At 50.1% G+C, this 27,102-nt stretch overlaps 1 protein-coding gene and 1 pseudogene across 2 annotated transcripts; one reads left to right on the top strand and one right to left on the bottom strand.

The window, feature by feature from the left end:
* Positions 1–4,584: 4,584 nt before the first annotated feature.
* Positions 4,585–27,070, bottom strand: FAM89A (family with sequence similarity 89 member A). 2 transcript variants are annotated; one of them, XM_067711117.1, is made up of 2 exons: positions 26,745–27,070; positions 4,585–10,192 (listed from the first exon to the last, which is right to left on the bottom strand). In XM_067711117.1, the coding sequence occupies exons 1-2, from the start codon at positions 27,015–27,017 to the stop codon at positions 9,929–9,931; spliced, it is 537 nt and encodes a 178-aa protein (XP_067567218.1). In that variant the 5' UTR covers positions 27,018–27,070; the 3' UTR covers positions 4,585–9,928. The 2 variants fall into 2 exon arrangements, with proteins under 2 accessions (XP_067567218.1, XP_067567219.1); XM_067711118.1 differs by lacking the exon at positions 4,585–10,192 and adding an exon at positions 16,669–17,632.
* LOC137209485 (short coiled-coil protein B-like) lies at positions 18,997–22,408 on the top strand (annotated as a pseudogene).
* Positions 27,071–27,102: the final 32 nt, after the last annotated feature.

The raw sequence follows: 27,102 nt of genomic DNA, 5'->3' as shown, positions 1-27,102 counted from the left end.
GCTTCACTTGTCAGGCTACCTGTGACAGCTTCTGGTTAGGAGAAGGTCACCTGTCTTTAACGTCCCTTACGTTGTTCCATGTTTTATGCTCGTCTCCCCCAGTCTGGTTGGGTGCCGGGAGAGGCCATGCCTGCGTCTCCCACAGTACGGGGCCTGCCCTAGCATCTACTGATTTGATCTTCAGCAGAATGTGCCGCTCTGAATACTTCATTCATCATCCACAGTGTCCTTTTTTTTTACTCTCTGGGGCATGACCAGCTGCATCCGTAAAATAGAGGGCGTAAAATACAGACCAAGCTTCTCGTTATTGTTGTGTAAAATGAAGCAAAGATCTGGATACACTTCCTGAAAAAGAAAGCAACGGTTATGGCGCTGGGGACTCCTAACCCTACCACCCCACCCCTACATGTAGGAAACAGCTAAACCACACAGGGGCACACACAGAGACACTCACACAAACACCTTCTACATTATAGATGGTTCAGGTAAGCATCTGAATTGAAGGAACGTGAATTCACGCGTCACACAGAAGAAAAGATCTTTGTTCGTTCCTTTGACATTTAAATGCTAATGGTTAAAATAATATTTTGTGTTCTTAAGAGAAACGCTTTTCTCTCAATGCAGTCACAATAAACTGAGCTTTTGTGAATATTTAATTCAGTATCTTCCCCTGTAACTAAGTTCCTCTTTAAAATCAGCTGATCCAAAAATAACTAAAAACAACTGAATTTGTCCACTTAACAGGAGTGAATTATATCTCAACAGAGCTGTTATTAAATAGATATCACCTCTCTCCTTTTCTCTCTCCCTGCTTCATTCATTTGTTCTTTCATTCATTATTTACTTATTCATTCACCAGATGTTTACTGAGCACCTACTCTGTTTGGGTCAGACACTACGGATACAGTGGGGAAAAAGACACGGCCCTCTCGACATTTACCGAGTAGTGATGGATTTAGAAACAGGAGTAGGTAATTGCAGTACAGTGTCATAAGTGTTATAAAGGGGTGAGTATAGGGTACTCAGGAAAGGCAGAGTGGGAACACCTGTTCCAGTCTCAGAAGTCGAGAAGGTCTTCCAAGGGGAAGGGGAAAGGACACGAACTTTCCATTACCCCTGGTAGAGAGGATACCAGTGCACGTACATTCCTAGAGAGCAGAGTGCTAATGTGCACAGGCAGAGGCTGAAAGCGAATAGTCCAACTGGGTGGAATGTAGGCAGTGGGAGTTTTACAAAGGACACTAGGAAGACACGTAAAGGTCGGATTATGAAGGGCCTCGTGAGTTGTAATTTATCCCAAGGATGATGAAACCAACACAGATAGTTAAAAAGAAGACTCCAAAGTAAAAAAGAAACAGGACAAAACCAACTGGGATAACATCACAGAATAGCCGTAGGCTGGAGAGGACCGTTGGCCACCAGATGGAGCCTGTAAATGTTAAGGAGGGGGTAGAAAACATGGTTCAAAGGCATACAACCAAAAGAAAAAAGCAATTGGAAAACAAATAATAGGGGGAAAAAATGACAAAAAAAAAAAACCCCTACACTGATCATATCTTTTCAAATCTTTGACTCAGATAAAGAGACACACATCACCCATTTATAAATTCGTACTCAATACATTCCCAGGCTGTCTTGGTCACCATAAAGGTACCTGTTAATCTTTCAAAATGAAGGAAGTGTTAGAAATCCCTTTCCAGGGTGTCGGTGAGGTATCCGTGAGCGATAGGTAGCTAAGCGCTGCAGAATGTGTGGTAAGGACTGCAAGGGAAACCCACCTGATCGGCTCTGACCTTGGACTCCACTCAGCCTATTTATCCCATCACTCACTGGAGTGAGAAAAGAAAGGGCAAGACTCCAGGAACAAGGGAGACAGACTGGCTTCCAGGTCACTGCGAGGTGGCCAGTTCTCCCGCCGCCCAGGCCGTGCCCCAGTGCCCGGCACAGGAGTTCATCTTATCTCTGTGCTATCAGTGGCCCTACGTTTTCAACATGCTTTATGAAAAGTTTCAAAGATACAAAAACGCTGAAAGAATTGTACAGTGAAAACACACCTATCCGCCACCCAGGTTTCACAGTTGTTACATTTTGCCCCGTGATTCCTGAGACGGCAGAATTTTCAATTGTGCCGGGAAGATGAGGCAGTGGTGGTGCTTGGGCCTTAGAATGATGCTTATGTTTTCCAAGCCATCCCTCTCTCTCCCCCGGTCACTGAAACATGGTCTGACAACAACAAAGAAGGCATTTATATGGAAATGCTCCTGAAGGTATAAAAATTACTTTTATCCACACTTTTATTGAAAAAGCATATGCACCCAAGCCATCCTAGAAAAGCTACCTTAAGATCACAGATCAGTTACCGTCACAGCGGCTACACAGACAGCCCACTGCTGACTCCTGAGTTTTCAACACAGCCAAGAACCAGGAGAAAAAATACTCAATTTATGAGAGCACAATATAGATGAATAAGGCACAGAGAAAACGGACAAGTGGTCTTCTGTTGGAAGATTTTCCGTCACAGTGTTTGAAGCCTTTGAACTAAATCGGGAAGAAAATGTCACGGTGTACATGAGAGCCAAAGAAAGCGTATTTTTAGGTATTTACAACAAAACAAGGCAAACATCAGTCAGAAAAGCTGAAGATATTTTTAAAATCAGTCTTATATGAAGAAACTGAAGCTCAGAATGGTTCAGGGATACGCTCATGGTCACAGTAGCATATAGTGATAGAACTGGGACTAAAACCTGGTCTCCATTCCTAGTCTAACAGGGGATCCCTCGGTCTATATTAGTCTCCACCCCTAGTCTAATGGTAGATCCCTGGGTCTATCTTGGTCTCCACTACCTAGTTGAATGGTGGATCCCTGGGTCTATCTTGGTCACTACTCCCTAGTCTAATGGGAGATCTCCGGGTCTATCTTGGTCTCCACTACCTAGCCTAAGGGTGGATCCCTGGATCTGTATTAGTCTCCACCCCTAGTCTAATGGGGGGTACTGCAGTCATTCTTACCTTGTTAAGAAAAAGGACAATGGTCTTCAAATACAGTTAGGAATAGAGAACAACAGAGTTTTAAATAAATAGGGACCTCAAATGACTAGAACCAGATTAAATATTAGTCCTCTGCCTCCAAGGAAGAAGCTGCAGAAGAAAATGAGCGTTGTATTGTATTCTTTCCTCAGAATTGCTGCGATCCTTAAGAGATGTGTTGTACCTTTCCGATATAACCTTATTTCCAAAGCTGGCGACTCATTCTGCAGGGAGAGTTAGTAACCCAAGACTAAATTATAGCGTTCTCTGGCTAAGCCAGTAGAGGAAATACGCTGCAAAAGCAAGAACCTCAGTACCCAAACAGGATTATAGTTACTCATTCCTATTTAAGAAGAGTTTATATATACTATTGACTTTGTGCCAGGCACTGTTTTAGGGGCTTTATAATCGTTAACGCACTTCACCCTCACGATAACCCTAAGAGCCCACTGGGAAATGCATCCTGGGTATTCTGAAAGGGGAGGGCACAGTGTATTTGCCTGGCAGATTAAATGATGCTGTCCTGTCGCAACAGAGATAAACAGCTAAGCGGGAGGAACACAAGGGTGCCCAGAAATCTGTGTCAGTTTCCTGTGGCTGCTGTACCCATTACCACAAGCTTGCGGCTTAAGACAACAAATGTATTCTCTCGCAATTCTGGAGGAAGGAAGTCCGGAGTCAGTTTCACTGGGCCAAAGCCGAGGTGTGGCCGGGACTACCCTCCCCAGAGGCTCTAAGGGAGAATCCATTCCCTCCCTCTTGCGGGTTTTGGTAGCTGCTGCCAGTTCCTGGCTCCTGGGCACGTCAATCTCCCCTCCATCTTCATATCACCTCCTCTTCCGTGAGTCAAACCTCCCTCTGCCTCCCTCTTACAAGGACATTTGTGATAGCATTTAGGACCCACCCGGGTAATTCAGGATGATCTGGTCATCTCAAGATCCTGAACTACATCCACAAAGGCATTTTTCTCCAAATAAGGTAACATTTACAAGTTCCAGAGACTGTATCTTTGGCCCAGATATCTCTGGGAGGCCATTTTTCAGCCTATCACAAAATCATCTGGCGAATAGTAGCTCCACACCCAGCAAACACACACACAACCTCCCAAATTTGAGCAGGACTCGCCCGTGAAACTTAACCTTCTATCTGTGGCTTCATCAGAGTCCCAGGGACACAGATTTCAGCGCACTGCGCGGGGCTCCCCGCACTGGCCGGGAGTGGACTCCGTGCAGCTATGACGACTCCCTCACGACACGGAAAGAATGCCATTCTAGCTCCTTCCCGTATTTCCCAGAAATCACCTTGCTTGGACTCATTTGGCAGGGAAACACCCAGGCGAACACCTGCTCTAGAGCTGAGCCTTCTCCATCCATCTATGGCCTTCATTTCAATTCAAGGTCAGAAACTCCCTCATTTATGTTCTGCAGGCAGATAGAACCACTTGTCTTTCTCACAGCACGTGCTTCCGGTGCTGACTTTACACCTGGCTGCATCTTACCTTTCCTGCCTTCGTATTCCCTTCGCTGATTTTTAAACCCACTTTTTAAAAAAACTGCATTTTATTGTGTTGTGTGAATTTTTATAAAGCAGCCTTAAACCGTTTTTTTAAACACAGGTGGTAAATAAATCGTACCAGTCCATTTAAAATACATAGATGTGTGACCAGGCATATGTCTGTACAAGAGTGTGTCTTCTGCCCTAGGGGGCGTGTTTCTACTCTTCCTTCCACAGCTGGGCGACAGAAGTTCAACCTCCACGTCTTATACTGGGCTCCTTCCAATTCGAGGTCCAAGCACACTGCAAGTGCTTCGGGCAGGGTGCTTGAGCTGGTGTAAATTACTGATCAATGGTCATTTAGGGTGTGTCTTGATAGCTTGTTGAGAAAAGTCACATAGTGTATGACCCCAGGGGAAATGAGTTGAATTTATCGTCCCTAGTATTTCTGCCAGGAAGGCAGATGGGCATCGGCCAGAGAGGACCAGCGCCCAGTGGGGAGTACTCCTGGCGATGGCCTGGCCGGGGACACACAGCAACTGCAGGTGGAGTCTGGTTAGCAAGCACCTTCCTCGTTCTCCAAACTCACCTCCATCTAGATTCCTGAGGCGTCCGTGCACAGGGACACACCAGATGAATAGGCGCTATTACCAGCCTGCCCTTCAACCTCAAGTCCCCATGGCTTCCCTATCATTGTGCTGGACTTAGGAATTTCAGAGCTCTCTTGCCTCTAACACAAATGATGTCCTAGAGGTCATCTTAAGTGGTTTCCTCTCTCGCCCTTTCTCCCTGAGCCCACCCTGGCATCTCATCACCCTGAGGGCAGCAGAGAGAGAATGAAAGATAAGCTGCTCTCTTCCCTAAGTCCCAGAACAAAGTCCTAACTTCTCTTCTCTGATACCCCGTGCCCTTGTGAGAGACTTGGGAAATGCTCCCAGGTCGTATGGTAACTGTGGCTTTAACCACGTCTTTTCTAATGCAAGTACTCCTCCCACCAAAATCGGCCTTCCCAGTAACCATGGTTTCTGTGTTCCTGGGGCCCCACTGGTCACTGACTTCCATTAGTGCTTCTGTCTTGGAGATGGGATGGAGAGCAGAGAGAGGGGGTCTTTGAGCTTCTGCCTGAGGTTGACAGTGCATAATTCTCTCATCCTCTTGTCCTCCCCTCTCACAGGGACCTGCCTCTCTGGGGCTATAACTCTTCCTAAACTACTAATCACTTCATGCTTTTATTCTGCTAATCTTGCTTTGTTCGTGTACTTAACAAGGGTTGTGCTCAACATTCTGTAGATGCTAAGCTTCCTTGTGAGAGTTCTTCAGAAAGTCAGGAGAACCAGGTTGGAAGCTGGGTCTCTAGGGACCTGTCCTCAGTTAACTGGTGGCCAGAGGAGTGAGGTGGAAAATCACGCATCCTTATCACAGTTGATTAGAACAAAGGCATCAGGCAGGCTGTTGACACCCTCTCCAAAGCCCACACTAGGTGGTCTGGAGGCCCACGCGCTCCCACAGCCTATTCACCCATGACACTGACCCAGCAGGTGTCAGCCGTTCTTCAGGTGTAACCTCCAGGTGTCACCTTCCAACCGAAGTTCTACCAGCTCCGTACAGAATGGGCTCAGATACATCTCTCTGAACTGCAAGTACAATCCATGAAGACAAGAGGACTGGACGTGCTTGGGCTTTTGACAATCGCTAAGTTTTCCTTGGGCAGAGAGATGAGACTCCACTGAGAACTCGCCTCCAGTGAAGTGATGTTGGTTGCTGTAGGGTCTTTGGGTCACACATGCACTTGGCGTATGTTTATCATCACAGGCTCTGAAAGAAATCAGGCCTGTGCATGTAGACGTCAGACCAAGATCCAGTAGAAAGCACTACACGACAAATCATTAAATAATACGGCACTGTGATGAAGGTGAAGGGGCTGCACCAGGCAGTCTCCTGAGATTTCACGTTATTCCAGCACCTGCTTGCGCCTTAAGCGTAAAGCACAAAGTGCGTCTGAGAACTCCAGCTCCGCCGTTATTTAGCCACGGTCCTAGGCAAATCGTTAACCCATTTAAATTAGAGAAAGGAAAGTGTTTTATGTAAGCACACGGCACTGCACGTAAACGTTTTTGGAGACTTCGTTTAAGCCATTGCATCCGCCTTCTCACTCTTGGCCTCTTGAGGGACTCATTCAACCTCCAAAGCCAGCTCAGATGGCTCCACCAATATCCCCAAGTAGCCGTGGAGTCTCCTTCTGGCACTCAGTGGCCCACGGTACCTCCCCCGTCACAGGACTCAACATCCCGTGCTAAGCTGTTTGTGGAAGTGGAGGACTGGCCAGAGGCTCTTCACGGTGTCATCTGTTCTGGGCGCCTGGATCAACGTGATCCCGATAACTGCTAAATAACAACGCTAGCTGAAGGAGTAACATCACCCTAGGTTACAGAGGCATGAAAGCAAGGAGTCAGCTTGGCTAACCAACTATGAATTCCCCTGGGGACATAAGGGGAACAGTATCGTTTGTGAATTACAAGGCTTAAATTAGCAACAATTCTGAGTTCACTGCACATATGCCTAGGAAGCTAGAGGTGTTTTCCTTAACAACTACGGATGTCGCCTTACAGAGTAGTTCACAATTTCGGCAGCTTTCGTCCGGTAATGCTGGACTGCCTTATCGTCTACGTTTCTCTGCTGGTCACCGAGTAGCAAGACAGACCCACCCTGAACTTACAAGAATGACTTATGCCAGGTAGCAAAAAAGGAAACCAGCTGAATTTATTTTCTAGTCACCTGTGGCACCTTTGTAGAAGGGTATATTCGAAAACACTTTATGATTTGGGAAACTTCAATATTCCTTGCCAAGCTGTACTTACAGTATTTAAAGTGTACTACACTTAGAGAAGGTTTGGGGTGAGTTATATATATTTCAGATGGAGCGCTGACCACCCACAGTGGTTTATGTGTACCTGCCACTTCACTGCAGGAGCCAGGAATGTGTCAGCCCAGCCGGAAGGGAAGGGCCCCTTGCTCGCCTTGATTCATTCCACTTCTGACTCTGACAGGCTATCCCACCGTGATGAGACAAAGGCCCAGAAACTCACAGGCCCTAGGAGTCACTGCGGGTCCGCAGGCGCAGGGAACGCAAGCATTCTGAATCAGAGCGCTCCCCCAGACAGAGCCAGCCCTGCAAGCTTCGCCTGGGGCAGGCCAGGCGATTCTTCAGTGCTGCAGGGACAGCCCTCCGAGAGCGGCAGTGTTGGTGCTGGGCTCACTTAAGGCAGCATTTCTGGAACTCTGTGCGAATGACGGTCGGAGGACTCGTGCCAAGGCGCAGGGCCGGCGGCAGAGGGCTGCGTGGGGTGAGACTCTGCACCACGCTTCCAGTGACGCCTGCGCCACGGACTACATCTTGAATTCTAGATCTCAACTAGATCCACATTAGACTCACGGGGTCGGGGGGGGCTTTTAGAACCGTACAGGCACCCAGGCCTCACTCCTTACTAATTAAATCTGAATGATGCTATAGGGGCCGGAGCGGGGAGTGGGGTGGGCGCGAGGGGGGCACAAGGGGAAGTCTTGATCCGGGCTCGACACTGTTCTAAAAGCTCCCCCAAGTGATTCTCTTGTTCTCAAGGTTCAGAACAGCTGAGCTCAGGTTCACCTCATTGTTAAGCAGGGGCCCAGCCTCGAAGGAAGAGGTTCCAGTAGACAACCAGACTTCACCTGGTTTTGCCACTTTAAATTTTCCCCACCGAGGACTTCCCTGGTGGCGCAGTGGTTAAGAATCCGCCTGCCAATGCAGGGGACACAGGTTCGAGCCCTGGTCTGGGAAGATCCCACATGCCGCGGAGCGACGAAGCCCGGGCGCCACAACTACTGAGCCTGCGCTCTAGAGCCCGCAAGCCACAGCTACTGAGCCCGCGTGCCGCAACTATTGAAGCCCGCGCGCCTAGAGTCCCCAGCAGGAGAAGCCACCGCAATGAGAAGCCCACACACCGCAAGGAAGAGCAGCCCCCGCCCTCCGCAACTAGAGAAAGCCCGCACGCAGCAACAAAGACCCAACACGGCCAAAAATCAATAAATAAAATGAATTTTCCGCACCGAACAGTCCCGCCACTCGCTGAAGGCAGTTTCCTGCCACCCCTCATTTTAACGGTGACTTTCAACACAGCAAATGAGCGGGAAGGCTTTTCCTTCTCTGCCTATCACCCCAATCCCTGACATGGGGTTGTGTACATGACAGGCTGTCAACATGCTGCTTCACGATGGTGAGTTCTACGTCCTCTCTCTGACCCCAAAGAGGTGCTAATAAGCAACTACTGCACCAAAGGAGAGAAGAGGAGAGAAGCGAGGGGCCCAGAGTATTCAGTGACTGAACAGCCCTGAGACGGAACTGTCAGCCGCAGTCTACTGATAAAACAACTCCAGGAACGAGCTAAGAGAGGAATAAAGCTTCTTTCAGATTCTTAATGGCAAGAAAACAAACTGCAATTTTCTTTCAGCAGTTGATCGGATTCAACGCATTCAAGTTGATGATTCTTAATTCAGACCAAAATAATATCGATACACAACCACAGACAGTTTAGCATTTTATCCTCACTTGTAACCTACAGAGCGTAAAGTGTGCACGAAAGATTTTAATAAATATAGTAAGGCTTAAGGTGACGACCGTTTTGAGTGGAAGAGTTTGCTTTCTCACATAGTAGCTGACATTCAGAATCTTTAAAACCTGAAACGTTCACCGCCTTACCACGAGAGACACAAAACACAGCTTGCTCCAGTTTTTTCCCCCCGGTTTGAAGTATCTTTGTACTATCTTCCTTCCTCCCACACCTGATGGACAAACGATGATACAAAAATTTCTGACAGGTTAAGAGAATGCAGTTCTCTTGATTGGTGTGACCTGAAATGTTTACTGTTTCAGGGAAAAGCTTTTACTGAGTCACTGGACCATGAGTAATGCAGCTGACAAATAAATACAGCTCAACCCAGTGGCTTCGGAGCTCAGCAAACAGCAAGAAGGGCTGTCGAACACACCGAGGAAGGGCAGCAGGGAAGTGTTCGCTCTCTTACACTGTAAACTGGAGGCAAACCCTACCTGTGAGAAAGCCGCCAGCTACACACGGGTCCTCTCATCTCGCACAAAATACCCGAGCAGGTCTTCCCCAGGGGCCCTCTCGTCACGCTCTCAGTACAAATCCTTGGCCGCAGGGCCTCAGGGCCAGGCTGTGAGGAGGTTGCTGAACGCCTCCAGGCCACCTCAGTAGAAAGCGGCCCCCGAAATGGCCCGAGGCCCCGCGCCCAGGCAGATCTCCCTGCCTGCAAACTAAACGGGCAGCACAGGTCCCACTGGCCCGGGGATGCCCGCAGCGGGGGAGGAGAGGAGAAGCACACGCTGACAGTCGCCTCCCTCCTGGGTCCTTTAGATGGACTCCAGGATCCAGTCGGAGCTGCAGAGCGGGGAGACGGGCGGTGAGGGGTCCCTCGGGGGGCTTCGCTCCCTCCTGTCGTGCAGGGGGCTCTGCTCCTGGAAATAGCCCTCCTCTTCGTCGAAGAAGCCGTTCTCCAGAGCGTAAGTGCAGTCTGAGCTCGACGCAGCCTGGCACGCTCCCTTGTACTCCTGGATGGACTCGTAGAGGCTGTATAGCTGGCAGAGCAAGGACATGTCCAGCTGTCGGAGGCCAACCTTGAGGGAAGGGGCAGGCAGGTAAAAACGACAAGTCAGCACTGCAGTGTCACCTCAGCTGTACCCTCAGCCAGCCATCTGCTCGCGCCTGCACATTCCATCCACGCGGCAAACGACGCAGAGCATCACCTGAATGCTTCGGATTTCCAGTTCTGAGAAAACCTTAATTAGGTGATGCCCACGCCTCAGACATTACTCAACATGTCAGGGAAGGGCCACACCCGCAGGGCGGCGGGGGGGCCCCGGCACGCCCTGTGGTGCAACAGCTCTGCACATTCTGCAAGCCCCAGCTGGCTTCACATTGGACGGCAAGACTCAAGGGTGTCATTTCCTCTTGCCACGATCAGATTCAGAGAAGACCCACGTGTGCCTGCCCTGCTACGGCCGTCTCTCCTCCCTGGGCCAACAGTCTCCTTGCCACCGCCAGTGGCTCACCAGTCAGTGTCACACACTGCCCCCTGGAGCGCGCACCCTCCAACCAGCTCCGTCTCCAGGCTCACAAGTGGTCAGACTCCCTCTCCTCTGGACAAGAGGACACCTCCTCCCAAGATGGCTGTGGGATCACTCGCCACAGCGGCCACCGAATCAGCCTAGTGAGACCCGGGACCTCTCCAGATTCTCCTGGGAACTATTTCCACAAGTGATGACAGAACTAAGAACATTTAAAAGTCACGTATTTGTTTACCCTCAGGTTCCTCCCTTCCCCGCGGCCCATCCCAGGGAAGAGAGCACAGTCAGGACAGGCGATGGATGCAACGTCTCCATCAATCCCAAAGGGAGAAGGGTTAATTCACCTAGAAATGCAGCCTTGACCAATGCATCTCCACTTTCCTGTGCATGAGAACCACTTGGGGATCTTGCTAAGCCTGCGGGTTCTGACTCGGGCCCCAGGCCTGAGGCCACTGGTGACGGGAACACTGAGCAGTGCTGCCGGGTGGCAAACCTCACGGAGTCTCGAGGGGAGACACTCTAAACAAGATGCCAGATTTATCATCTCTATGCCTCACCTGATGACAAAATGGAATACTTCCTCTTAATCTATTGGGAGGATCAAATGAAATATCAGCCATTTAAATAAACAGGAGTCAAATGCCTCCTGTGTATCAAGCGCTAGGCTAAAGGGGTCGCGATGCCCAGGGAACAGTCCACAGAAAACCGCAGGAAGTATCAGAGGAGTTAGTCTTTAATATTACCCAGCAGTGAGATTTTCTGCACAAGGGAAGCTAGGGCCCAGGAAGGAGCGGTCACCTGGTGACAAGACTGGGCGATAAACTCCAAGTCACTCTTCACACCGTCAACCACGCCCAGTCACCAGCCCTCTCTCCAGTACAGCCGAACAGACCACAGAAACGGAGCCCCTCGCACCGCCTTTGCATTATAGCCAGGACGTTCAAAGGAAGACCCAGACGGAGATGCGGGTCCTGTTCTTTCTGGAGCGTTTCCCTTTATTCTAGAATTCCTTCTACCTAGAACTCCTAAAGAAGCTGTTCCCAGGAAGAGACCTCGCCACAAGCCGGGGGCGTGGCCTCCAGGCCCAGCTCCGGCACTTTCCATGGCTTTGTTGAGGCCCTTGCCCTCAACCTGTCAATAAACGGAGGCTTCGGGCCAGATAATCTGTGGCTACGCAAACACTGGGGCTCTGTGTCTTAAACCACCGCTCCTTAGTCCTCAACGAATGGCGAGCGCCTGGGAGAAGGCTTTCCTGAAGGACAGACGTGCCCCAAGGCATCCTACTCTCCAAAGCACACCTTGAACAGGGAAGGCAAACCAAGAGGTGACCGGCGGCCACAATGTCCCACTGTCGGGTCAAGACACCACCACTATTCCTAATGAGTGTGTGTGTGCGCGCGCGCACAATATACGTGTGTATGTCGGAAGAGTGGGTCCCTGACATTTGTGTTCTAAAAATTATGCAGATGATCCTGAAGTCCAGTTCTAGTGAAGAACCAGGGTTCTTGACGGGAGTATCCGTCTGCCTCTCCCGGGCCACGTGTAGGCACTGTCCTGGGCGCCCGGAACCGCAGGCCGGCAGGGGGCGCGGCGCCGTATCCGGGGCGCGGCGCTGCATCCAGGGCGCGGCGCGGCCCCGGACGCCCGCCCGCCGGCCCGGTCCAAGCTGCGAGAGCACCGCAGACCAACCGTTCAGCTCCTGAAAAGAGCGGCAGCTGCTGCCACCCTTGTTTCCCTCTTCACTGTTCTTTTCCACTCTGCTGGCCTGCAGGGTTTCAGCTTGGAAAGGAATGGCAGGGACCTCGGGGCTCCGGCCAGGGCAGCGCCCGCGTGCCGCCTCATTCCTCCGCCCGCTGAGCCCTGATCCGGCCCGGGGTGTGCGTGGCGTCGCCGGGGCGGCCACACTGGATGCACGCTCTCCCCGTCAGCCTGCTTTGTGGGAAGCAGTGGTAACTGCAGACTCTCAAGGAGGAAAGGCCCTCCCGTGTCTTACTTCAAACCCCAACAAGGAGGACCTTGCAAACCAGCTAGTTCATTTCAAACCGATGTAATTATTCTTTATACCAAGTCAAACTCTGCGAGCCCTTAGATGCTATGTGTCGCCGCTGCACATACAAATTTAGTTACTCTCTTTCTTAACCACCTTTTAAATATTTGAGGATAATCTCTTTCCACCACCTTCACCCCCTAAACCATTTGCCTTCTCCGAGCTAATATCCTCAGTCCTTCCACTATTCGTGATGACTCTGTTCTATTAACCATCTAGTTCTTTCCTCTGGCCTTTCCAAAGCCTCCTCCACGGTATCCGGATCTGAATACAACAACCAAGCCACAAGGTTCAGACTTGGCAAATTCACACGGCCCTACCTTCTCTAGGATTTTATACAGGGGACATAAACTTTAATAAAGGAAGTCATCACACCTTCCAGAGAGCACACCAGTATTTGCTCTGAAAGTCATAGCAAACATTCATCCAGAATCCTGGAGATGCTTCTACTGGGTCACTCTGATACCAGTAGGGTTGGGGGAATCCCAAAACTATTAAGGGAAAAAGAAGTACCAGGGAGTGACATGCTACTGGCCCAGGTCTGTCACCCTGCTGGGCCACTGGAATGCAGTGGGCACAGGTGAAGGCAGAAGACTAGGCTCCACGGCTCTACAACCCCTGACAGGCTGCAGCGGCCCCGACCTCCCACGATGCCGTGCTACCCGCGAAGCGAGGTTCCAGGCTGTTCTCTTTAGGTGCCAAGGTTCTCCAAGGCATTCCCAGGCCTACGTGGGAGACGCACTAGGCTGGGAGTCGGATCATGACCTGGACCTTTCTGCACCGCGGCGGCTGGTGATTCACAAAGCTGCCTTGTCATCGGGCAGAAAGCTGGCCTAGAAACCAAGTCTGACCAGCCTAGGAATACAGCGCAGCCCTGTACACGCCTGTTACACAAGCCGGCGGACGCCAAGCGTTTGGACTAACTGAGCAGGATTGCAGGGATTTAAAAACAACACACGTGCACGCACACGCCCACACCCCGCCCAGCTTCTCGGGGCCTCCTTCTTCGGGTGCTAGGTTCCACTTCCTCTGATTCACCAGCAATCCTCCAGATTAGCTAGGAGGACATGGGGCAAGTAAACAGGAAGCTAGGAACAACCTAGCTTCCTAGCCAGGACCCCCCCTCTCCCAGCTGCGCTTGTTTAAACATTTTCACTTGAATTTTCTCGATGTAAATTGAAAATCCCTAGGCAGCATCCCCTGATCTGGTCTGAAACTCTGCTCCCCTGCGCCTCATGCACTGTTCAGGCTGAGGCCCCTTCACCCCGAGTGTCCCCTGGCTGTCTCCAGTTACATCTGTTGAAGCCCAGCCCCAGGGTCTCCTCCACTCTTCAGACCCGGATGGGCTCAGCCACCAGCGCTCCTTGCTTTCCCTTGCCTCCTCTGCCTGTCTCATGGCATTTATCACTCCCTACCTTATGCTGTGGGTACACACACGGTCTTCCTTCTCCTACTGTAGGAGGAGCTCAGATGGCAGGGACCCATCTGCCCTTTGGGTCCCTCAGCACCCAGCGCAGAACCCTGCAGAGGAAACTCGGATACTGGTTGCCTGAGGGAAAGCGCCTCGCTGTGGAGACCTCGGTGCCCTCCCAGAGGACGCCTGGCAGCGTCCTGGCAGTGGGTCGCACTAAGATCCGCAGGCCCCTGGCTCCAAACCAAGGTCCCCCTGAGGAAAGCCACAGACCACGTGGCTCTCGCCACGTCATCAAAAAAGCACTCACCTCTTGCCTGACAGGAGAAGGCACAAAACCAAGATTCCTTCCTGAGCGCTCGTTACAGAGCCAGCCATCTGCAGCTGGAAGACAAACTCATGACAGGCCAGAAAGCAGGCTCTCAACACTGGCGCCAAGAGAACTCAACTGCCATTATGTTCTAGGACATGATGAAATCACCCATGAACAAGAACTTCTCATCCTTCCCGAAGAAAGTGAGGCGGCGGTGGGGGGGGGGGGGGGCGGGGCTAGGCAGGGGAACATGCCCTCAGCAAGCCCACTAACCCTCGCCACTGTCCCCACCCTGCGAGCAGAAGCCTGTCACCTTACGGACGTGTTCCCACGGGTCCCTAAAGGACAGCTGCTCTCCTCATTCACAGCTGGATTCAGAAAATGCAGCTCTTATTTGAAAGTGCAGTTGAAAAATTCAGACAGGCTCAGTTTAGAAAAACACAGAATTCTAAGACCCTGCCATTTGCAGCCCCTTGGTCTACACCTCTGAGACAATTCAGAACAAGCCACTCGTTTCCATCTCTTTAAACTGCTAGCGTGATTCCTTCCTCTCCCAGGTCAGGCTTCCTGCCTCCTTCCTGAACTTCTCCCACGAGCAGAGCTCCCTGCACGCTGCCTGCTGCACGCACAGGTGCTCACCAACCCGTGGCATCTCCAACGACCGGGCCGGATAATCCTGAACAACCCTCGCTCGCGACGGTTTCAAGAGTTCACAGTGGGCTGGCCCCATGCATACACCTCAGACAGGGTGGTGGCTCCCAGCTGGGTCTGGGGTCACCCAGCCTCTGGATATCTTTGGAGGGTGGTGTTGAGGAGGAAGTTCTTCCTGACTTTCAGATTATAATAGAAACATTACCATTAGGGTACAAGGCCTAGAAGATGCAAGAAGACTTTCATGGGAGATTTATGTTGATTGAAAACAAAGCATCATGAAAAATTTTAGGATTTTCTCAGAAGTCAAAAATACATTTAAGAAAAAGAGTCTGTTTTATTGAAGTAACTAAAAACAAAATTTGGGGTAATTCACTGGTGCAACTTCTTCCCAAACACAGCAGTGAGTAGAAAACAAGACAAACATACAAGGAAATGGCCTTATTTGTACCCAGCTCCGTATAGGAGCCTGGGCCCAGGGGAGGGGGAAGCAGATCTGGTGCCAGTGTGGGCAATGAGCCCTCTCCCCTGGTAGTCCTCTATCTGCTATCGCTGTGATTCCTCAACCTAAGATGAAAACTACCCCGCCTCACATGGGGCGAGGGATGTACAGATGCAAAGTTAAGCTATAGAATCGGGAACTACAGTACAGGGGGCCCCAAAATATGGGGACAGACGCGGAAAAAGTCTGTCGGGTAAAAGTTTAGTTCGGAACATAACAGATGATAGGAACTTGACTTAAGAAATTATATTATAGTCATACAATAAAAACCAGGCAGTCATTTAAAAGACAGAGCAGCTCTCTAAGCACTAGAGTAGGACACTGACCAACACACACCATTTGGCACGAAAGTTCAAGGTACAGAATAGTATGTTTAGTAGGATCTCACTTTATACATCTATGCACACACATGTGCAAGCTTCTGACTAGAAGAGAAAATGTCCGTTAGCAGAATTTACTTCTGGAAAGTGGGACTGGATGTTCACCGCCTTCTGTACTGCTTAATTTTTTTTTCCAACAAGCACGTTACTCCTAATTTTAAAAACTAGTAATAATAGGGCTGCATGCTTGTAAAACCTTTCTGGAGGACTCACTGGCAATGTCTATCAAAAGCCTTAAAACATAACTTTTTTTTTTTTTTTTTGGCTGTGTTGGGTCTTCGTTGCTGCACACGGGCTTTCTCTAGTTGGGGCGAGCGGGGTCTACTCTTTGTCGTGGTGCGCGGGCTTCTCATTGCGGTGGCTTCTCTTGCTGCGGAGCACGGTCTCTAGGCGCACGGGCCCAGTAGTTGTGGCTCGCGGGCTCAGTAGTTGTGGCTCACGGGCTCTAGAGCACAGGCTCAGTAGTTGTGGCACATAGGCTTAGTTGCTCCGCAGCACGTGGGATCTTCCTGGACCAGGGCTCGAGCCCGTGTCCCCCGCATTGGCAGGCAGATTCTTAACCACTGCGCCACCAGGGAAGTCCCTCACGTAACTTTTAACCAGCTAACCAGTTCATTTCTGGGGACCGTGGAGTAGAAAATCTCAGCTGTACACAAATAGGTAATCCTCATCCTTGTTCTGTGAGGTAGGTGTGGATTCTGTTATGATGAGGAAACTGAAGCCCTGAAAGATGCAGGCCCTTCACTAAGAGCAGGGGGCTGCAAGCAGGTGGCAGGACTCCAGCGTCCATGCCGGACCCTCAGCTTCCCCGCCTGCACAGACGACACCGCCATGTCAGCCGCGGTGCGGCAAGCTGCTGAGATCACAAGTGCCTTCTATTTGGGGCTTTTCTGAATTTTCCAGATTTTCTACTGTGAATACGTATTAATTCATAACGAGAGAACTTTCAAAGTTATCTTTTGAAAACGTAATGAATGAGTAAGCATATCCAATGAACAGCTTGTAAATTTATTTTAGACAAGACTTGGTAAATGCCCCCAATTTAATGGGAGTGTCTAGTGTGCACCCACAGGACTGGAATGCAATAAAGCAGTAACTAATGGACCATAATCTGGTTTCTGAATAAAGGATGTGTTGACAGAAGGACGCTGACCTGCATACTGTTTAGAAAAGGAAAGTCAAAGAGAACAGCTTCATCGGTGTTGATCTAATAGAGAAAAAGCTATCAACTCAGCAGCCGGAGCTGGATAGAGCTGCCCCTGCAGGACCCCGAGCTCCCGGGCATGCTGTGATCCTGGGCTCCCTAAGCAGGCTTCCATCCGTCACACGGCTCCTCCCCAGGGGGATGCACATCAGTCAGCCTCGTCTCCTGTTAACACTGTGGCCCCACTGAGCTGAGGACTGCCTCGGAAGAGCCCCGGTGACTCAGAGTCAGCAAACAGACCAGGTGTATGGCCTCGCCAGGGATTAGGCCAGACCCAAAGCTCGGCCCACCTCTACACTCTCCCGTGAACTCCTCGACCAGGAAGGGCAGTTTGAGTGGAGTTTTCTGCTTACACCAGAAGGCATCCGCACTGATGGATGGAGCCCATTCTGCAACTCAGCAGTTCTCATGAAGACGTCCTTGCTCATCTCTAACCTAAAGTAATGATAGTACCAATGAAGCCCATTTCCTCTCGTTGTGTCCTAGGTGAAGATGAAGAAAAGCGATCAACTGTTGTCTTTAAGAAACGTCTTTGTACATTCCTTAACTTTCCCGATTACAAAAATAAAATATTCTAACTATTAAAAAGTCAACGGGGGCTTCCCTGGCGGCGCAGTGGTTGAGAGTCCGCCTGCCGATGCAGGGGACACGGGTTCGTGCCCCGGTCCGGGAAGATCCCACATGCCGCGGAGCGGCTGGGCCCGTGAGCCATGGCCGCTGGGCCTGCGCGTCCGGAGCCTGTGCTCCGCAACGGGAGAGGCCGCAGCAGTGAGAGGCCCGCGTACCGCAAAAAAAAAAAAAAAAAAAAAGTCAACGGCTCATAATTATACAAAGAGTCTTCCGTAATTTCATGCTCTAAAGCAGCAATCTTCAAATGTTTTGGTCTTGGGACCCCTTTATACTCTTAAAATTATGGAGGGTCCCCAAGATCTCTTGTTTATGTGGGTTATACCTATCAGTAGTTACCTTATTGGAAATTGAAACTGAGAAACTTTAATATTAATCCATTCAAAACACTATACCCATTGTTAATATAAATAACATTTTTATAAATGAGATTTTGTAAATCTTTTTAATCTCTGGCTTATCTGCTCTGTACTTGATCCTTGTAACATGCTTTTTTTGGTTGAAATAAACCTGGCCTCATCCTTAAGGTGGCTCCAGTGTGGACAATGAGCTTTTCATACTGTTTCATTAAAACCCACCAGTCTCGCACTCTGAATGGACCTTTTAACCACGTGTCAAGCGTTGGTTATGTGAAACATGTGGAAAAATGATTCACTGAATTATTTAGCTCCTCGAAATATTGATACATTTTCTTAGGTACTATTTTGGAAAATCACATTTGTCAATGTGACCACCACATAATTACGGACCCCCGAAAGGATCTGGGAACCCCTAGATGTCCTCAGACCATAATTTAAGAACCACTGTTCTTAACATATCCACTTTTAGCTGTTTAGCATATGTCCCTCAAGACACCATGCATACACACATGTATACATGTGCTGTTTTGTAACTTAACTTTTCCATACCTTGAACACCTATGTTTATTTACATAGTTACCACATTCTTTTCAACAACTATACAGTATTCTATCACTGTTATATATTATTACTATAGAATACTACTATATATCACTGCAAAAGATATTCTTGTACAAGTACTGTTATTCCCTTGTGTGACTATTTCTGTAAGATAAATTTATGAAAATGAAATTGCAGGGGAGAAGGCAGAGAAGGGGAATGGGATGCCTTCCTTCCAGTCCTTCCCCAATCCTGGGGCCACAAACAGCAGACCATTCATCAAGGATTTGTGTCCAAGGCCTGAAAGTTCATTACTCAAGATGATGAATGCAAACGTGTACGCAGTTGAGGCTAAAAATCAGGTGGGACTAGAGGAAAAAACACGACTTACTAATGACACGTTGGAACTCAACACACATTTGAAGGTTAGCTTGCATTTTGTCATTTTCTTGAATGATATCCAACTAATTGAAATTGCCTCTCTGCAAGAGCAGATGCAGTTAAGGAAGAGCATCTGAAGCTAAAAATCAGAAAACCAAGTTCTTGGACAATACACAGAAAACTTTGTGTCAGCACCTAGTGTTTTTTAGAAAACTGACGTAAGAAGCAAGAGAAAGAGGTTGGTGCCCATTCTGTTTTATGGTGCTTATTTCCCAGAACCCACACCATCACTATGATCATTCTTTTCAATCTTTGCTAATCTTTTAGGTAAAACATGATACCTTATTGTTTTAATTTGCATATCTGTGGTTATAAGGGATTTTAAACACCTTGCCGTTCTCTTTACCTGCATGAACTTGGCTATTTTATTGCCAATCTTAAGTACAGCTGACAACCTAAGAATACACCAAACACCCTCCTTCCAAGTTTCTAGTCTCCATATGTATTTTGGTAATCTTCCTCAGCCCCGCCTCCCCAGGCTGGGACAGGCCTCGCATCCCACAGACGTTACCCCTCCCCTAGAGAGCAGAGATCAGAGGACACACACCCCCTCCACTTCTCCAGTCAAGGACAGCACCTCCCTCCCCGAATACTTGAAGACAGGATTCTCTGACCTGCAAAACGAGGCCAGCCCACGGCTCCTTAGGGCCCATCACGGAAGTGAACAGAGAGCGCTCATGAAAACTGAGAAGGCCACCTCTCTTAAACAATTTCTGCAGCTCCGCAAGGAAGGCTAAGGGTTTGTCTCTTGGGGGAGAATGAACATCTCTGTCATGTCTGTGGGGGAATGAGCCACAGGAAAGAAGGAGCAGCCTTTGTGAGCCCTGCCTACTTATCACTTGGAAACATCTGGAGAATGTGGGCAAGGAGTGAGGTGAACAGGAGGCCAGGGCTCTGGAGAACAGCACTGGGCAAGAGGGGGCAAACGTCTGACCTGGCCAGTCTCAGGGCTGGTTTCCTGCTCAGGGACTCTGTGATCTGTCCATAAGGTTTCTTATCCAGTATCGTGAAAAATTTAGCTTCTCAAATTGGGTTCTGAAGTCCCTGTAGTGCTGAGGCAGGCATTGCAGGAGCAAAACTGCGCAGCTTCTGACCGCTGCTGGGTGGGAGAAACTGCCTGAGGACTGTGGCCCTCTTCCTGGGCCCTCTCTGAACGTCCTTGCCCACCTTGCCTCGAAGATCTACAGCAACGTCAGGCCCGGGCCCAGAGCGGGAGACACTGATGGCTGCAGGGTGCAGAAAGGCCTGGGCACTGGCTCTGTAAACAAAGAGGTACCCAAAGTGCCAACAACTGGGGCACTTTTAGAGCCACACTTAACAGATGAATGACTTTAACCAAAAGGGGGAGAAAAAGCAGAAGGGCAGCGCTATTCATGAGAGACTTCTGAGTTAGGGAAAATGTGAATTTAGAGTCTCTACAGGGAGGTACAGTAATAGATAAAAGATGAAAGTGGAACAAAAACATATCTTTCAATCCTTTACATCTTCAAATCTTAAGAATATAAGTATAGGGCTTTCCTGGTGGCGCAGTGGTTGAGAGTCCGTCTGCCGATGCAGGGGACGCGGGTTCGTGCCCCGGGAGGATCCCACATGCCGCGGAGCGGCTGGGCCCGTGAGCCATGGCCGCTGAGCCTGCGCGTCCGGAGCCTTTGCTCCACAACGGGAGAGGCCACAACAGCGAGAGAGGCCCGCGTACCGCAAAAAACAAAACAAAACAAAACAAAGACTATAAGTATGATCTCACTTAGAGATAACCTTGAAAGGGAATGAAACCAGGCCAATGACCCCATAGACACAAGTCTGCTGTCATATAGACTTTTAGCTTTTGCTTTTATTGGGTGGATACCGGGATGGAGACAGGTATTACACAGGGTAAGAATGGCCTAAAATCTTTAAGAACTATTGTAGACAGCCAAATTTCTGATGAACCAAGTCCAAGAATAGCAAACTTACACCCTTCTTCCTTTTCTGCTCCCAGCCCTTTGCATTAAGTGGATCTGTAAGCAGGTATAGCTGTGCAAGGGTCCTCGGGGGCACTAAGCACACTGCATTAGGGAGGACCTGCCCCCGTGCCCACGTTATTTTATGACAGAGCAAATGTCTTCTATAGGCACCACAATGACCCATAAAAACATGAGGGGAAAAGAATTATACTACTATTGCCAACTGGATCCTTTATGGCATTTAATCTCATTTTCCCAATAAGGGACCTGTAGCCTAAAATAATGAAGAGGCTTGCCCAAGTTATATCACATAATTGGATAACAGGATCCAAGCTCTCGATGCCCGGCTCATGCGCTTCCCAGCTCTCAAAGAGCTTGCTAAAAATGCAGATTCTGCCTCTCCCCCACTCTGATTCTGTTGGTATAGGAAGGGGCCCAGGAATCTGCATTTTTAGCGCGCACCACAGGGGACTCTGGGGCTGCTGGTCCATTTGGGGAACACCAAGATACGCCATACTGGGGAGAAGACCAGTGGAAACACAAAGACAATACTAAAGGCCAGCGGCCATCCCCAGTCGCCTCTGCCCAAGGTCGACCAAGAACGCTGCACTGGGAGCTAATGCTCTTACCTCAGATGGCATTTCACAGGCCTGGCTCGAGACTGGACCTCCAACCAGAAACCCATTTAAAGACTCAAACCTGCTCTCTGAGACGCTAGTTTCGTGTGTAGGACGAGGACTGAACGCTGCGGGGATCTGGACTACTCAAGCTCATGCCTGTCTCCTAGAATACAGTTCACTGCACAAGCTCGTCAGGCCTTTAGCTGTTGTCTCAACTGAAATGCGGGAAAGATAAGCCTTGCTGCTCTCAGGAATCAATCCTTTTTCTCAGATTAAATTCTTCACCCAAACCACTGCAGCTCTGGAACTCGAAAGTTCTGCGCGGGTGACTTCCCACTCACGCACAAGTGGGTGACCGAAGTAACTGCTGGACAGTTTGAAGAAAAAAAGAAAAAAAATGAGGCCAAGAGTCTTCAAAGCTACTAGAACGTGCTGCTGGTTTGAGGAGTGGAACCCAAGAAGACACAGACTCCGTGTCTCCGAGGACAGACACGGCCATCTCCCAGCCCCACGGCTGAGGCACTTGTTGTGTCTCTCCGCTTCCGTGGGACGCTTTTGAGGACCTAAGCTTGATGTGCTAACCCCACAGGGCTGCTGGCCAGTGGTCTCTGAAGAACCCTGCAGGGAAAGGCGTGTGCCAGGTCCCTGGGGACCCTGAGAATCGCCTGTGTCCTTCAACCACACGCAAGGATTTGAAACGCCAACCAAGATCTTCTGAGCCAAGCTAGCCTGTCAGCGTGGCAGATAAAAATCTTTGAAACTATGGGGGCCTTGAGGGCAAAGTATTCTTATCGAGAAAAAGGTCTGCGGTAGACATCTAGTATTTTGGCTGTCCAACAGCTGCCCCCTGCTCCATTTCTGCAAATTGTTCTTTCTTTGAGGGATGCCCAACCCCGAACCCCATCCACATGGTCATACCATCATAGTAAAATACCATCCTGCCCTCGGTCACTGATAGCTGGCCCAGGCTGGCCAGACCCCACCAAGCTGGACCCACTGGCATCCTTCCACACAGTATTTTCAAAGTGGCAGTAAGAAGCATGGCTGAGGGACTTCCCTGGTGGTGCAGTAGACAAGACTCTGCACTCCCAGTGCAGGGGGCCTGGGTTCAATCCCTGGACGGGGAACAAGATTCCAGCATGCATGCCACAACTAAGAGTTTGCATGCCACAACTAAGGAGCCCATGTGCCACAACTAAGGAGCCGGCGAGCTGCAACTAAGGAGCCTGCGTGCCACAACTAAGGAGCCGGCGAGCCACAACTAAGGAGCCCTGTATCTGCAACTAAGACCCGGCGCAACCAAATAAGTAAATAAATATTTTTAAAAACGAAGCATGGCTGAACCTGGGAGTGTGGACACTTTCGGCAGCCACATTCCAAAATGTAGGGGAAAAATTTTTTACATAAAAAGGAGGGGAAAGGAGAATACAGTGGCCTTCCTAGGTTCCCCATCAACCCTGGTTCTAGTCTGTCTCTGTACACATGCAGCCCTACAAGGTTCTCCTTTTGCAAGAGTTGGTTCAAACTGAGTCTCTATTACTAATACAGAGTCTTCAGACATGAAAAAATGACAAGTGGTCTAAACTACAGCAATCATATTGCTGCAAAGAGGCCCACCTCTACCAGATGTTATAAGCTTCTTAACACCTAGATACTTCCTATTCACCTCTGTGTCCTCCACAACACTTTATAACTAGCAGACACCTGGTCAACATCTGTTGAATATGATCCAAAACTATTCTCTGATGTTGGAAAACAAACAAACAAACAACAATCTCAGCTTCTTGTTTTAAAGGACTTTTTCAGGTCTAAAGAGCAAGAAGCATCTGTGTGACCCTCGCAGCTCTCCAAACGAGCTCGCTAGGGGAGGGGAAGGGAAGTCACAGGAGCACAGAACTTCAGAGTTACCCTGTTGTGAGGACAGGAAACCAGCACTCTCAGAGCAGAGCAGGGCGTCGCCAGTCATGGGACAGAACCTCTGCCCACACGGGCGCCCCTGGACACCAGCTTCCCCAGGTTCTGCCCTCACCGTGCATCAATCAGTTATCTCCAGGCCAGACTCTGCCAGCCTCCAGCTCCACATTCTGAAATGTTTAACATACTCTTCCACTGATGTAATGGCAAACCACCTTCCCCCATAAGCAGCCACTCCTCCTGACCCCCCTAGTGCTGTGATGAACCCCACTTTCCCCATGATGGATTATCAAGGTTATTACTGCCATATAATGGCACACTATGGAGTGAGGGAAGACATTATAGGATACATTGACCTAGAAAATATTTGTAATATGTGCCCCCCAAAAGTACTAAAATGCAGTGATTAAACAGGGTCTTGGGGCCGGACACATCTGGTTGAGTTTGTCCGCCTTAGGTGAGTTACTTAAATTCTGAGTCATATTTTTTAAACTAGACACTTTCAGTACCTCTCTTGTGGAAAAGTTATAAAATTCAAATAAGACGATGTAAGGAAAGCATTTACCTTGTGCCTATCGGGAGATACACCCAGATATTAACAGTGACTATCTCCAGGTGCTAGGACTGTAATTTTTCGTTGTTTTGCTTAGCTGTACTTTCCATTAAAACACTTAAGTCATCTCTGGTTCCTCAGCATCACTGTCCCTGACTCCTAACATTGTATCAGCAATTCCTGCAGATTCTGTTTCAGAGAAGTAGTCCCCATTTGATTCTTGTTTCCCATTCCCGGGTCCCCATGCTGCTGGAGGCTCTCACCTGCCCCGACCATACCTCTAGCGTCTGCCAGGCCCAGCTCTCCCTCCTCAGCACCCTGCTATCACATCAACGCTTCCAAGCCAGCTCTCCGGCTCAACCCCTTCCTTTGCTACTGGAGGCTTTCCGCAACCCACCTGGCCCCGGCCCCCGGCCCCTCGCAGCTGCAATGTCCACTCCTGCGTTATTCCAATGGGAGCGCCCTTCGGGCTGGCTGTGCTGCTAGAGTCCTATCACCCTCTCTCTTCTTAAAATCAGCCACCTTCTGATGCCTTCCGCACTACTGCTGCTGGAAGCTAGCCCTCTTTCTGCGCTGGCACAGGACTGTTTCAAAAGGAACTAATTTCATTCTGCCAGGACTTCTGGTTAGGTCCCTTGACACAGATCTGACCTCAGGCCTTCAGAGTCAATAGATCAACACAAACTACTAGGCAGATAATTCAGGCACGAACTCTCCGTTCTGATCTTGCAAGGCCCCCCAGTGGGAGCCTCAGTTTGAGGTGACCACTCAGACCCCACCGCCCTAGGTTAGTAAATCTCAAAAAGCCAAAAAACCGGAGTACTTCGAAAGACCTCGTGACGTTTCTTGGAAGGGACCTGTCAAGGCCTGTAGCCATATTTTGTCTTGTTCTCAGCTAAATATCAGACAGACCTAAGATGGCTGTTTACTTTCCTTGTGCTTCAGATAGTTAGGCTTTGAGAGAGCTCTGGTCCAAGGCATAATGAGAAGGCTGTGGCTATACTTCAGTTGCACCAGGAGGGACCTGGAAAAACACTTTCGGGAAGGGCATGTTTACTCCCACTTGGGAGTGTGTGAGACTCCAAAGCACTTTCACAAAGCAGAGAGAGCTTCACAACAGGAAAAAACCTCTCTGAGGTTTTCCTGTCTCTGTTCTGGTAACTTAACCAGGATGGGTCTTCCTATTTCACCCCCGTATTTATGCTGCATCCAAGTTCAGGCTGTAAACATACTCGGTGTACATTTATCTAATTAAAACACAGCTTACCAGCTGTGCAATGCTGGTGTCGATTAATGTTTATTAATAAATTTAGAACAGTTGGCTTGGAATTTAAGTCATTCTGTAAGAAGCTTAGAAAAATCTTTTCGTAGAGAACTGGAAATCACTTCAGTGGCAGCCACGGGGCTGGGGGAAGACAATGTCTAATTGATTAAAAGGTGTTAAGGCTGTTTTTCTAGATTTAATTCTTAGTTTTCAGAACAGATATGCTCCTGAAAAAATTCATAAATTGAATTTTTCTAAAGAATATCTTAATGCACTCGACGCATATTTAAAGGATTCCTATTATAAATTTTTTGGTAAATTTATTCTTGGGGAAAAAGCAGTTTTCATATATCAAATTTCCTTAATAAAGTATTTACCTGTGCCAGGAGAGGGGAAAAACCTGCACTAGGTAAAAGGAATGGGCAAATTCTAAAAAGAGAGAGGGTGGCCAGGGGACGGTGCTCAGGGGCCCTGCGGGAGGGTTAGAAGGAGGAAGTTCTTCTGTTCTCTTCTAGGCTGGCCTAAGCCTGGAGAAGGCTGGAGAAAGGCTCCCTGCCACCCAAATCCCTGTCCTTGAGTTGCTTCTGGCGTCACCCTAAGTCGTGCGTCCTGGTCCACAAACACCTAACATACTTCCCAACGACTGCGAAAAACTAAGCCCCATTGTTTGGAGCCCGGACACAACCTGAAGAACCTGCACGGGCTTCACCCAGACGGCGAGGATGCCACCGCCCCACTCCTCCCGAGCGGGCTCGGGGTGTCGCCGTACCGCGCGGACACGGTCAGGTCGAGCGGTGGCTTTCACGGCCATCTGTGGGCCGGAGCCGCTCCGCCGTAATCCAATTCTGCACGCGCCGCCTCGGGCGCGGGGGAGGGGCGAGGGCTGTTCCCATCTGCCGTCTACACTCGCAAGGACAAAAAGCTGTTCCTCTTCAGGGCAGAAGAACACAATCGCACACAGCTCTGAAGCCCTCGCGCGCAGCGATGGCCGCTCCCCGACCCGGGGGTTCTGCTGCCCTCTGGGGAAGGGTGACCAGCCGCCCCCGGCCCTAGGCCAAGCGCCAGCCCCACGCCGCGCCTCCCGGGTCTCTAAGCCAGCTGGGGCCGGACTAGGGGAGCCCGGTCTCCAAAAAGCTGCCTTTTGAGAGGGGTGCCCTCCCAGGGCGAGGGTCCAATCGCGGGCACAGAGCGGACAGCGTCCCTCTTTCGGTGCCGGCGCTTGGGTTAAAAGAGCCGGAGACAGGCGGGTGTCGCGGGGACTTCCGGCGAACTTTCCCGGGACGGCGAGCCGGGAGGGGAAGGACCCCCGCCCCAGCCCGCGGACCTCCCTTACCATCTCCTTGCGCAGCAGGGCCAGCGCGGCGTCCAGATTAGGAGGCTTGGCGGGCAGCGCCGCGGCCCGCGCCCCGCCGCCGCCAGCGCCCCCGCGGCTCAGCTCGTCCTGGATGCGCGACTTCTGCGCGTACAGCCGCTCCAGGTGCCTCCAGCCCCCCGACGCGCCGCCGCCCGACGCCGAGTGCAGCAGCCCGCTCAGGCTCTTGGGCAGCGGGGGCAGCCCGTCCACCCGCAGCCCGCGCACCGAGCCGGTTGCCCCGGGCCCGCTCATTCCGCCCGGCCAGACCGCTAGCACTCAAGTCCTGCGCCGCCGCCGCCGTCACCGCCGCCTGGGGCCCAGGCTCCGCGGCCCGCCC

The sequence above is a fragment of the Pseudorca crassidens genome, chromosome 16, assembly GCF_039906515.1.
Source record: "Pseudorca crassidens isolate mPseCra1 chromosome 16, mPseCra1.hap1, whole genome shotgun sequence".
NCBI classification, from domain to species: Eukaryota; Metazoa; Chordata; class Mammalia; order Artiodactyla; family Delphinidae; genus Pseudorca; species Pseudorca crassidens.
Note: the sequence above shows the minus strand (reverse complement) of the source record. Positions and strands in the feature narration are given on the sequence as shown.